Here is a 14,206-nt window from a genome sequence, read left to right on the forward strand (position 1 = left end):
CAGGCACCAATACTGAAAATAATATTGATTCCAAACACAGTCCAACAGGAGGAAAAATAAGTCTAAACTCCTTAAGATAACACACCTGAAATTTGTATAAGACAGAAAAGTAAGTACAGAACAGATTTAGTATGGCATATTGTGGCACTGAAGTAGCTTGCATTTTCAGGGGCATTCTATAAAGCTGGAGAAAGGTGCCCTATGCATACGTTTAGAGAAGAACACTATTTGGTAGAGGAAAATTAGCTGGTGCAGTGGGACAAGACAGCCCATGAAAGTTCCCTTCATGTTCAACTTAGTCTAAGACCAACAGTATACAACAGAACACAACTCAAGGCAAATGGCAGCAGTAGATAATGCAATACTATATTTTTCTGCTGTAGATCAATCCTCAGAATATGTGAAAGCAGCTCATGATGTGTTATTCCAGTAAAAGTTGTACAAATATTTTGTCCTTACCTGATATGGACAGGGGATATGGAATTCATCACAATGGTCATAGACCCATGTGGTTTCCCAGATCTTTCTGTACACCTGCTCATAGATGTAGCATCCCAAGAGCATCACTAGAGGCACCAAGTATAAGCCACTGAAGACACCAATTCGAATCATGAATTTCTTCAACTTCTCTTGATTCCGGCCATCATTCTGGATAACTTGCCGAACATGATTTAAAGAAATTATGCCAGCTAAGAGGAGAGACAGTCCAACAAACACACAAAGGCACAACGGCAAAAGGACAAAGTATCGAGAAGCATCAAGGTCATAGAGGCCAACAAAACAAACACCACTAATGTTATCTCCTTCCACTTTGTTCATGGCAAGAAGCATAATGGTAAGAAAGCCGGGCATACCCCAGGCAACTGCATGGAACCACATTGCTTTTTGTTCAATAGCTTCACAGCTCCACTTTCGACCAGCAGCTAAGAACCAAGTGACTGTGAGGATCACCCACCATACTGTTCCTGCCATGGTGAAAAAATAGAGAGCCATAAAAACAATTGTGCAGCCTTTGTTCTGAGACCCAAGAACAACCGTTTCACCAATCTGTAGTTTTTCATCTACCTTATTACAGGTTGTTCGATTTCCCAGGACAAACCCAAGGAAGTACACAAGAGAGACTATGCTGTAACAAACGGAATAATATATTATTGGCCTTTCTGGATATCGAAACCTTTTAACATCAATCAAAAATGTTAGGAAAGTGAACAGAGTGGCACAAAGGCAAAAAATTGAAACTATCCCTATGAAGCTTTTGGCAACATCTAGCTCATTACTATTAAAGTACATGTTAGGACAGGGAGGTGCACACTGATCAATTCCCAGAAACTTGTAGCCTTGTCCACTGGCTGTTTGCAGATGGCGTGGACACCAAAATCCATAGTCCCTTCTAGGCTGCACTGGGATCTTCTGCGTGCCATGGATGCTCGCAGTTACAGAAACAGTGATAGGAGCAGATTCATCACAATCTTCCAGTCTAGAAAGGTAAGAAGAAAAGTTTAAACATGCTATGGAACTGATCTACTATCAAGGAGCACTGTTCACCATTATTACTCCCTAAGAGACTTTGAGGTTCTTTAAGCAACTTTACACATGTCAACCTCATATACATATAATTGGGTTTGGAAAGAATTAAAAAGGAGGGTATGAACAACATAACAAGCATTTTCATTTGCAAAACTTTTGCCTTTTACAGTACATTAAAAGTAAATAACATTTTGAACAAAAGGTCTTTACAGTTATTTCAGTTGGCAGATTTCAAGTCAAGGAATTGCTTATACACATATTTTACTACTGAATTTATATATTGCATTTCTAGTCAAAGTGGTACCCAAAACAATCTATAAATCTAAATCACAAAACTTAAAAACCAGAATCAGCCAGAACTCACTCAAATTTAGCCAGCTAAGAGCATTTTTTAAAAAAATCAAATTCCATCAGTCAGCTGGGAACACTTTTTAGTAAAGTCACACTTTAACCTAGTAACAGAAGGCCAGAAGAAAATGAGGCTTAGGCACACCTCAGTCAGGCAACATTCTACAATGTGAACACTAACTCAAAGAGAAGGGGTGCCCAGGGCCTTTGCAGCTTTAATATCAATGCAGGACATGACACAGAGCAGAAAAGTCTGTGAGACTCATATGAAAAGTACACATGAGAGAAGTATAGAGAAGCCCCTAGCTATGCAGGCCTGTCATGAACAGTTAAAAATCTAGGCCTTGAGTCTGTGTCCATCTTGGAAACTGCCTCTCTGCAGCTGGTGGAAAAGGTATTAATTGGCAGTGGGTGAGTTTTCTTCTTTCCACTCCTCAGTGGCCAAGAGGACCACTGAGATAAAGATAGCTCAGCCACTTTCTCAAGGATGTGCTCATCAAGGCGACTGGTACCAGCTGAGAGTTTCTGGTTGGGAGGGATGAGAGCAGTGACCAAGAGCAGCCCAGACTGCCTTCTATAAGTCTCAGAGCACTATGCACTCTGGTTGACTAAGAGTTTCAACTGAGGTATAAGAAGGACCCTCAGAAGGGAGGGATTGTTTGGCTCTTTCATTCCAACATGGGTGCTAACAGGTAGCCTGGGAGCCGTCCTACCTACTCTTTGTGGTTTGGAAGAATCAGGTGAGAGATAGCAGTATGTAGGTAGTTTAGGAAGCTAGCTTGTTTTTAGACTGTGTGCTGTCTGTCTATCTCATGTGCATTTAATGCCTTTTGATTTATGTGTAACCTTAATGTTTCTTTAATAGACCAAAATATATTTTACAGGCCTGTATGTGGTCTTGAGTACTAAGTAAAAGAAATCAGCTAGCACAGAATTCACAACTCTCCCACCCTACTTTCTGTGAACAAGACAAACATTTCCTTTTTCAATGGACATGGAATTACTCATCTACGATTAAACTGTCCAACCCTAATGTTTACTAATTGGTATGTACTTACTACTTGGTTATTAAGAGATGTTCATGTAACAGGAGCAAGAATTGCACTTTTAGCCCTTTGGGTATGTCATACTCCAAGGAGTGTCCATCTCCAACAGGAATATAGCAAGTACTAATTCGAAATGTATTTTCATAATAAAATGTGCTTTTCCTGGTCGCTAATGTCAGCTTGACCTGGGCTCTTTACCAGGTCAATGTTCAAAATATGTGTTGATAACATTATGCCTTCTTAGGCTGTGCAAAATGGAAAAGCAGCACAAGATTAGTTAAATGTGCATTTTGCTTTTTAAAAAAAACACATATTTTGAGTCTCTTACAACAGTCTTCCTTCTGAAGCTATCATCAAACATTATTTATGTTTACTGTAGATTCACAGAGAGTACAGGACTAACTTGGAGTTGTTGGCAACCTTCAGTCTCGGAAGACTATGGTATCGTGCTCTGAATGGTGGTTCTGGAACAACATCTAGTGTGGCTGAAAAGGCTGTTCGGGAGTGACAATCCCTTCCACACCGAGAGCAAGTGTAGTCTGTCCCTGGTCTGTCTCCCTGGCTATGGGCCTTCCTTCTTTGCCTCAGTCTGTTGGCCAAGTTTCTCTTCAAACTGAGAAAGGCCATGCTGCACAGCCTGCCTCCAAGCGGGCCTCTCAGAGGCCAGGGTTTCCCACCTGTTGAGGTCCATTCCTAAGGCCTTCAGATCCCTCTTGCACTTGGATAACTTGGAGTATCTGCCTCATATTATCATTAACTAACATGTGTGTCCCATCATCTCTCTCTCAGGATAGCATATGTGGAAGTTCACTTGTGTAGAGCAGTGGTTCCCAACCTGGGGTACGTACATCCCCAGGGGTACTTGCCAGGACCTCAAGGGTCCTCGAAAAAGAATTGAATAATGGCGGAAAATGGCAGGTCTGTATTAAATGTGATTATGTCCCTATAAGCTGCTTTGGGTGTCTTTTGTTCTTTTATTTACAGAACAAGTAAATAAATTGAGCCTTCATCTCAGACCAAAATACTGAGTAAAATTCAGTGAAAATAAAAGATGTGATTAGATACACAGTACCTGTCACACTCAAGCTCTTCAGGCCACACAATTCCAAAAGTGTCTATCAGCTGCTTACAGTCCGAGTGTACTCTTTCACAGAGACTTCGACATGGGTGAACCACACGGGTTTGTTCCATACAGACAGGCACAAATGCCCTGCATATGAATGTGTGGACATCTGGCGAACAATTGATATTCAGAAGAGGAAGAAATTGCTTTGAGGAGGGAAGATACACAAAACATTTTGATTAGCAAGACTATAAAGAAAATATCCCAGAGTAAAGCTGACTTTAATAAGTAAACATAGGTTGCATTCATTTCCATATAGAAAAGTGTTTTGCAACATTTGTCCCCTGCTGTACCACTTTGCATGGTCCACCTATTGGAAGTACCACCAGAGGTAACTGGTGATTATGTCACCACCAGTTACCTCCAGATTGGGAGGCCACATGCAATACAACACACACCGGTAGGAGGCTCAGGGTGGATGGGAGGACTTTTTTGAGCAAGTGAAAAGTGTAAGCTGGAGCTCTGCCTGCCAAGCCTCCTACCACTGCTTGTCGCGTTGTATTGCAGGTCTTGCTCCAAGGCGATGGGAATCTGGGGGTCCCACGCGTACCACTGGACACCACCTCATGTACCACTAGTTGAGAAACACTGATGTAGAACATACATCAGTTTGTTACAGAACTGACCAGTCTGTGAAATTTTACAGGTAATAGTGGGGAGGTGTTTTAAGAATGTGCCACCTGAAGGAGCAAAAATGAAAAGATCATGTTAGTCTCCAAAGCGAATTCCACAGTTGGGAACACCACAGAAAACGTCCTGCCTCTAATGGATATTCATCTCACCCCTGAGGTCAAAGGCACCTTAAGAATCACCCCAGATTAAGAACACAGTACTGTAAATACAAACCCTTGAAAAATACATTCCACATAGGAAAAGATACGGAAGTATGTTTTATTAAATACTGTGCAGGTGTGCCCCCATACCTGTGGGGGCTCCTTCTCAGACCCCTCACCCACCCTCCGGAGCTGAGGGGAGCTCGGAGGTGGTCTAACCTTGATCCGCCTTCCCAGGTCCTCTCAGATCTTTTTTTGTACTTTTGCTTTAATTGTATTTGTCATGATCAAGGTAACCAAGGTAACCAAAGAACCCAAGGAAACCTCTCATAATTTTCATTGTTACATGGGATATATTGTATTGGCAACCTTCAGTCTCGAAAGACTATGGTATCGCGCTCTGAAAGGTGGTTCTGGCACAGCGTCTAGTGTGGCTGAAAAGGCCAATCCGGGAGTGACAATCCCTTCCACACCGGGAGCAAGTGCAGTCTGTCCCTGGTCTGTCTCCCTGGCTATGGGCCTTCCTTCTTTGCCTCTTAGCCTCAGACTGTTGGCAAAGTGTCTCTTCAAACTGGGAAAGGCCATGCTGCACAGCCTGCCTCCCAGCGGGCCGCTCAGAGGCCAGGGTTTCCCACTTGTTGAGGTCCATCCCTAAGGCCTTCAGATCCCTCTTGCAGATGTCCTTGTATCGCAGCTGTGGTCTACCTGTAGGGCGCTTTCCTTGCACGAGTTCTCCATAGAGGAGATCCTTTGGGATCCGGCCATCATCCATTCTCACGACATGACCAAGCCAACGCAGGCGTCTCTGTTTCAGCAGTGAATACATGCTAGGGATTCCAGCACGTTCCAGGACTGTGTTGTTTGGAACTTTGTCCTGCCAGGTGATGCCGAGGATGCGTCGGAGGCAGCGCATGTGGAAAGCGCTCAGTTTCCTCTCCTGTTGTGAGCGAAGAGTCCATGACTCGCTGCAGTACAGAAGTGTACTCAGGACGCAAGCTCTGTAGACCTGGATCTTGGTATGTTCCGTCAGCTTCTTGTTGGACCAGACTCTCTTTGTGAGTCTGGAAAACGTGGTAGCTGCTTTACCGATGCGCTTGTTTAGCTCGGTATCGAGAGAATGAGTGTCGGAGATCGTTGAGCCAAGGTACACAAAGTCATGGACAACCTCCAGTTCATGCTCAGAGATTGTAATGCAGGGAGGTGAGTCCACATCCTGAACCATGACCTGTGTTTTCTTCAGGCTGATTGTCAGTCCAAAATCTTGGCAGGCCTTGCTAAAACGATCCATGAGCTGCTGGAGATCTTTGGCAGAGTGGGTAGTGACAGCTGCATCGTCGGCAAAGAGGAAGTCACGCAGACATTTCAGCTGGACTTTGGATTTTGCTCTCAGTCTGGAGAGGTTGAAGAGCTTTCCGTCTGATCTGGTCCGGAGATAGATGCCTTCTGTTGCAGTTCCAAAGGCCTGCTTCAGTAGGACAGCGAAGAAAATCCCAAACAAGGTTGGTGCAAGAACACAGCCCTGCTTCACTCCACTTCGGATGTCAAAAGGGTCTGATGTGGAGCCATCGAAGACAACAGTGCCCTTCATGTCCTTGTGGAAAGATCTGATGATGCTGAGGAACCTGGGTGGACATCCAATCTTGGGGAGAATCTTGAAGAGGCCGTCTCTGCTGACCAGGTCGAAAGCCTTTATGAGATCTATGAAGGCTATAAAGAGTGGCTGTCGTTGTTCCCTGCATTTCTCCTGCAGTTGTCTAAGGGAGAATACCATATCAGTGGTGGACCTGTTGGCTCGGAATCCACACTGCGATTCTGGATAGACGCTCTCTGCAAGTACCTGGAGCCTCTTTAGTACAACTTGGGCAAACAGCTTTCCTACAACGCTAAGGAGAGAGATGCCGCGGTAGTTGTTGCAGTCACCCCTGTCACCTTTGTTCTTGTACAGCGTGATGATGTTTGCATCCCTCATGTCTTGAGGTACTCCACCTTCTCTCCAGCAGAGACAGAGGATTTCATGCAGCTCAGTGACGATGATCTCTTTGCAGCATTTTAGGACTTCAGCAGGGATGCTGTCTTTTCCAGGTGCCTTGCCAAAGGCAAGGGAGTCCAGGGCCACGTGAAGTTCTTCTAGGGTTGGTTCACTGTCAAGCTCTTCCAGCACAGGCAGGCACTCAATGTTGTTCAGTGCTTCTTCGGTGACTACATTTTCTCTGGAATATAGCTCAGAGTAGTGCTGCACCCAGCGTTCCATCTGCTGCGCCCGATCCTGGATGACCTCGCCTGTAGCAGACTTCAGAGGGGCAATTTTCCTCTGTGTTGGACCTAGGGCCTGCTTGATACCATCATACATCCCCTTGATGTTGCCCGTGTCAGCTGCTATCTGTATCTCGGAACAGAGCTGGAGCCAGTAGTCCATGGGATATATATACATCACCTATAAACCTGAATGATCACATTCATTTCTCAGCTACTTCATGCCGTACACAGCAACATATCAACTATCATGAGCAACCTGGTTGTAAAAGACTGGAGCACATGTGCCTTTGTGGATGACACAGGTTGGGACTGGATGTTTGTGACAGTTCTTACTACAGTCACACTGTTTATAATATGGAAAATTCCTTACTGGGTAAGTGACTATGGATCTACATTGACCTCAACTGTTCATATCAGCCAAAGCAGGTTTCAGGAATCCCTTGGGGGAGAAAGGCAGATTGGGAGCCCTTTGGGACAGGAAGCCATTAGCTGTTTATTTTATTTTCTTTATAAACCGCTTTATGAACTTTCTGTTGAAAAGCAGTATATAAATACTGTTAGTAGTAGTAGTAGTAGTAGTAGTAGTAGTAGTAGTAGTAGTAGTAGTAGTAGTAGTAAATAATAATAATAATAAAAACTTTATTTATGCCCCGCCCTTCTCCCCAAAGGGACCCAGGGCGGCTTACAACATGTTAAAAACAGATTAAAACATAATTTAACTAACAGATAAAAACATATTAAAAACACATTAACAGATACCACAAAAACTCTAGTCAGATAAAAAGTCAGATAAAAAGAGCATAAAGCAGCAGATCATAGAAGACACAGGCGTGTAAAAAATCTAAAAGATGTAAAAAAGATGTTAAAAAAGCCATGAACTCAGAAGGCTTGTTTAAACAAAAGGGTCTTCAGGCCTCGCTGAAAAGTCTCAAGAGAGGGAGCCATTCTCAAGTCAAGTTCCATAACGTTGGTGCCACTACTGAGAAGGCCCTATTTCTTGCCACCCGCCCCCCATACCTCCTTAGGCAGCAGCACTTGTAAAAAGGCCTTCTCTGATGACCTAAGAGGACGAGCCGGATTGTGCGGAAGTAGGCAATCTCTAAGATACCCTGGCCCAGAGCAGTATAGCAGTATACTAGTATATACTATAGTAATAGTAATAATAGTAATAATAATGAAATCAATCAATCATCCTTCTGTTTAATTTTCAGACGTGCAATTACAGTGACTCCCGTGCAGCCTCCTTCACCCTCCCTCCCACCCCCACCACCAGCTGCACAACGACTACGAGCGAAAGCCAAAAAGTATTATGTGATTCTGGGCCAGAAGAAGAGACCAATAAGATTCTTGGCCGATAAGAAGAGGGGGCCCTACCTTCAACCACTGAGAAGAAACACCCTGAAACATTCCATCAGGCATATTCTCACCAGGCAGTGGTGAGAATATGACTTCACCACTATATGTTTTGGTAGTCAGAAAAAAGTTTCTCTAGAAATCTGTTCTCTTATGATGGTCATTTTCTGGTATCCTTGGAGTAAAGGGATATTTTTCACCTCACCTCATGTAACACTATATCCACGGATGGATGTCTGCATCCACAATGGTCCAGTTCAGATACCATGCTGCCCAACTGCAAAACCATGGTTTTAGAATCAGAAGCATTCCATATGCAAGCGCACTCCTCCCCATTCCTCCTCCTTGGGCTCAAACATGCCTTTCCTTTCCTAGTTCAGACCCTCTAATCCTTGTTTCAATCTCTGGTTTGCAAGGCAACTATGATTAGTGGTATCTGGATTGGCATAATCAATTACAACACTGAACCACAGATAACACTAACCAGGGAACTGGGGGGTGGGGGATACATGCCAGAGAGGGAGGCATGCATAATCTCACAGAGTGCCAAACCACAGCTTGACGAGGCAATGAAATGTCTAAAAAGGGTCAGTGAACCTCTAGCAAAATTACTGGATCTCAGAAAATAGCAAGGATTTTTAGATGGAATAAAATAACACCCAGTTAAGACGGTGGAATGCCTCATCAAAGATAGAATCTCAAAACACGTAGACGAACAAGCCTTGCTGAGGGAGAATCAGCATGGCTTCTGTAAGGGTAAGTCTTGCCTCATGAACCTTTAGAATTTTTTGGAAAGGTCAACAGGCATGTGGATGCAGGAGAACCCGTGGACATTATACATCTGGACTTTCAGAAGGTATTCGACACGGTCCTTCACTAAAAGCTACTGAAAAAAAAAAAAAGGAAATTAGAGGGCAGGTCCTCTCATGGATTGAGAACTGGTTGAAGACCAGGAAACAGAGAGTGGGTGTCAATGGGCAATTTTCACAATGGAGAAAGGTGAAAAGCAGTGTGTCCCAAGGATCTGTCCTGGGATCAGTGCTCTTCAACCTCTTCATAAATGACCTGGAGATAGGGTTCAGCAGTGAGGTGGCTAAGTTTGCAGATGACACCAAACTTTTCCAAGTGGTGAAGATCAGAAGTGATTGTGAGGAGGTCCAGAAGGATCTCTCCAAACTGGCAGAATGGGCAGCAAAATGGCACATGCGCTTCAATGTCAGTAAGTGTAAAGTAATGCACATTGGGGCAAAAAATCAACACTTCACATATAGGCAAATGGGTTCTGAGCTGTCTGTGACTGATCAGGAGAGAGATCTTGGGGTGGTGGTGGACAGGTCGATGAAAGTGTCAACCCAATGTGCGGCGGCAGTGAAGAAGGCCAATTCTATGCTTGGGATCCTTAGAAAAGGTATTGAGAACAAAACGGCTAATATTATAATGTTGTTGTACAAATCAATGGTAAGGTCACACCTGGAGTATTGTGTCCAGTTCTGGTCGCCACATCTCAAAAAAGACATAGTGGAAATGGAAAAGGTATAAAAGAGAGTGACTAAGATGACTATGATTACTGGGCTGGGGCACCTTTCTTATGAGGAAAGGCTACGGCGTTTGGGTCTCTTCAGCCTAGAAAAGAGGGGGACATGATTGAGACATACAAAATTATGCATGGGAAGGATAGAGTGGATAGAGAGATGCTCTTTACAATCTCACATAACACCAGAACCAGGAGACATCCATTAAAATTGAGTGTTGGGAGAGTTAGGACAGACAAAAGAAAATATTTCTTTACTCAGCATGTAGTTGGTCTGTGGAACTCCTAGCCACAGGATATGGTGATGGCATCTGGCCTAGATGCCTTTAAAAGGAGATTGGACAAATTTCTGGAAGAAAAATCCATTACGGGTTGCAAGCCATGATGTGTATGTGCAACCTCCTGATTTTAGAAATGGGCTATGTCAGATGCAAGGGAGGGCACCAGGATGCAGGTCTCTTGCTGTCTTCTGTGCTCCCTGGGGCATTTGGTGGGCCACTGTGAGATACAGGAAGCTGGACTAGATGGGCCTATGGCCTGATCCAGCAGGGCCGTTCTTATGTTCCTAACACAACAAGCTAGTTAGTGATTGATATTATACAAGGAGGAAGTTAGAGTACCACATCATAAATCTGAATTATAACTTTTACTCAACTACGATACATGAGTAGACTGGAGACTAAGAACGCACATAGAATCCTAAGAAAAACACAGAGTTTGCTTCTAATTAGAGACTACTAACTGTTAATCAACAGACACACTCATTAACATAAGGACAGCTGTGCAAGCTCCTAAAAATACTGGTTTGCAGATGCAGTGACAGACATTCATTCTACATATGTCATTAAAGTTCAAGCCAACCTGCACACAAGGCTTCTGATTTTGGCCTTGCATTGGCTTTCACATGTACTTTGCAAAAACAAAAATGTTTCAGACATACCACCACATCAAGAATGTGCAACTGGCAAATATGAGCAGTTATGACTCTAGTTCAGCCACAGATGAATCTATAAATTGACTCACCGTTATTCACTGTCCCCAAAGAGAAAGAATAGTGTAAAAATTAAATAACACAGTATGAAATAGGAGAAGCTCCTATATGCAATATGAGAAGCTTCACATATACATATATAAGATGTGACTTTCAAACTAGTTTTTCACATCTCCGTAACTTGGACACAAGTACAAGGTGAAAAGTATTCCAAAACACAAAGCACTGCCAGAAAATTTTCCACAAAAACTTTTCTATTACTAAAAGCTTATTTTTGGTAAGGCAATGAATAACATAATGAATGCATACAGTACCAGACATATGGTATACAAATCAACTTTTCTTTCATACTGCTATAACCCCTCTTCTTGCATTCCATCCACATATGTAATCAATACAGGTGGAATGTGATCATGGTCACTGGCCCCCGCTTCAACCTGCATATAGACATACACAGAGTCTATTTTTGCCTTCAACTGAACACACCAGGAAGGTAGAATTGCCAATGCATTATCAGGGGTAGAACCATGACCCTGCTTTCACTCCATGAATTGGCTAGATGTGTGAATGGAATACAAAGAGATGGTTTATATGCAGGATATATCCGATATGCAACTTCCAGTACACCAATTGATTAATTGGTGTACTGGAAGTTGGAACACTGGAAATTGTTCACAAACAATTCTCATTCAAAATACTCCAAAAGCCAACATCAATGAACATGGTTAGAGGGTTCATCATTTTGCTTTATAATTCAAATTCTCAATAAGGGTTGAATCCCAAGGTGGTCTTCCATTCACTGATCTCCCCTTTCCTCTGCAGCCCCTGCAAGCCCTTGGAACATTTGCTATTGAGGGGCCCCCAAACCTCAGGAAAAAAATATGAGAGTGAGGGCACAGAGGTCTGCAAAGTGAAATGGAGATCAGCAAAACACACCCCCTCCCTCTTTCAGCAAGTAAAAGTTCTGCAAATGGAAGATGACCATAGGACAGGGCTGGTTGAGCAACAAAGCTGACTGAAATGCTCACTTCAGGTAGCAAATTGTGGAAAGAATGGGAACCAATAAAGAGTGGCTCAAACCCTTCAACTGCCTGGTCCCCTGCCCACTAAGCTGCTTCAACTTGCTACTTGAAGATCCTCTTCCTTCTTGCCAAGGATGAGCAGGAAGAGGATCAGGGGAGTGGCAAGCTCTCTCTTCCTCTAGCACAGCTTCCCATTAAAAAACTGCCACCATCACTGCCACACCCACTAAGCAGCGGGGGAGGGGGGGAGAGAAGAGGCAGAGCGTGTGAGCATGGGTGGCAGGAGCATATGCAGAAAGCATGAAGGGATGAAGGAACTGAGCTGCCTCAGGCAGCCCCCAAGCTTTGACAAGACCTACCTTAAGATAAAACCCTAAGCAAACAATATTTCCCAGATGTTTATTAAGCAAATGTTACTTTGATAGTGCTAGATATTTATTTATTTATTTAATTTGTATCCCATCTTTCTCCCCAGAGGGCACCCAAGGCAACATATTAGGAGATGCTAGTGATAGTGCTAGCTATCACATTGGAACTAGCAATACTTGTTTGCCACGAGCTGTGTGCTTCAAGAGGTTTTGCAAACCAGTGAGAATAGAGTGTTCCGTTTGGACCAAGAGGCCTGGAATCACTGTTCCCGCCTCGCTGAGCTCCGCAACCTGGAAGTTCAGCAATGACATCCCATTTGAAGACAGCACTGCAACACAGTCAAGATGCCAGGCAGCAACAGAAGGGATCTAGACAGTGGAATGAACCCCTTACAGGACACAATGCCTGGAATCTCTACTTGAACAGGAGATTTACTGACTCACCTTGGACAAATCATTCTCACAGTCTTCTTGTATGGTTTAGATGAGGGGTGTCAAATATGAGGCCCACAGGTCAAATGTGGCTCCTTGGAAGCAATTTATCTGGCTCCCATTATAATTGGGCTATCCCAGTGTGATAATTGCGCTCTCCCATATCTTGAAAATATGAACAAGATTTTCACATCTTCTGTTATTTGCAGCTAATGAGTTTCTATGTGAGAACAAAGCACTTATTTCTGGCCATCATCTGCTTAATGATGTCACTTTCTGCTTAATGACATCACCTCCATTCCTCAGTAGGCACCATGAATGCTAACTGGCCCTCTGTATGAAATGAGTATGACAACGCTGGTTTAAATGGTTGGAAGCAGAGAAAGGTGCAACAACACTGCAGAAGCATTGTGCACCTGAAGGGACAATGCAGCTAATAAGCTACTTAGATGTCATGCAGGGCTTCCCTTCTTACTTTTCAGTAAGCTCTATTTTTGGTATGCAAATTGCTATTCCTAAACTAGCCTTCCTTCCTTCTTCTTCCCAGATTCCTCTCTGCAGCTAGGTAGCAAGCATGTCAGCCCTCTCTCTCTCCCTATCCACCTATGGAGTCCTACATATAAAGTATTTTCTTCCTTTATAACCATTTGCCTTGAAGTGATTATCTTAACAGAAGCCTCCCAACATGTTGTGTAAAGTAGTTATGCCAAGATAGATAACTCTCTGCACAGCTTCTTAAGTTCCCTTGTCAAGCAAGCAAGGTATCAAGCTCTACGCTGCCCCCTCCCCTGTGGCAAGTTAGGACAGGCATGAAGGCTTGAAGTTGGGCTCTCTCTGCGCACCTGGAGGTCAGCAAAGGCAGAGCAGGACCCATCTCCCACTTAGTTGCCCTCTGGCATGAGGAGCTGTCAAGATAATCCCTGGATTATTTGGCCTGGATTGTTTGACCTGCCTGAGATGCATACTGGCTTGGGGTGGGTTTATGTGGTTCAGCTGACTCTGCCCCTGATGGGGTTGACTATGAGAAGCTTGCATCTGCTTGGCAAGGGAGTGAGAGTCATGGCAGAACGCTTGCCTGGGGTCAGGCTATTGTCCGATGCCCCTTTAGCAAGCTGATGCTATACTAGTCTCTGTTCTGGCTTAACTGCTGTTGGTCTCAAGCTTCCTTAATAATGTGATCTTGTCACATACATATATATCTGCCTTGCATGGTTACTGAAGGGTGTACAGGCAATCTTAAATTGCCCGGTGAAAAGTGTGATCAGTCAGAGTTACACAGTTTTCACAGAATGATGTGCAATATCTGTTACTATCTCAATGAAATAAGCAAACACGCATTCTTTAGATACAAAGTGAGCAGAAAAATTATTTAAATATAATCCTCCCTAAACAAAAGCAACAGTCATATAAAACTGCCAACTTCTCAACTACCAGAA

The 14,206-nt window shown here is 43.6% G+C and overlaps 1 protein-coding gene across 1 annotated transcript in view; it reads right to left on the minus strand.

The window, feature by feature from the left end:
- The window catches only part of FZD6 (frizzled class receptor 6), a 38,592-nt gene that overhangs the window by 12,747 nt on the left and 11,639 nt on the right, over positions 1-14,206 (minus strand). Inside the window, exons 3-4 of the mRNA XM_066623086.1 lie at positions 3,994-4,190; positions 460-1,477 (exon numbers count right to left, since the gene is read on the minus strand). Of these exons, the coding sequence (XP_066479183.1) occupies positions 460-1,477; positions 3,994-4,190 (1,215 nt within the window). The remainder of the gene's footprint in view (positions 1-459; positions 1,478-3,993; positions 4,191-14,206) is intronic.

The sequence above is a fragment of the Tiliqua scincoides genome, chromosome 4 (assembly GCF_035046505.1).
Source record: "Tiliqua scincoides isolate rTilSci1 chromosome 4, rTilSci1.hap2, whole genome shotgun sequence".
Classification (NCBI taxonomy): Eukaryota; Metazoa; Chordata; class Lepidosauria; order Squamata; family Scincidae; genus Tiliqua; species Tiliqua scincoides.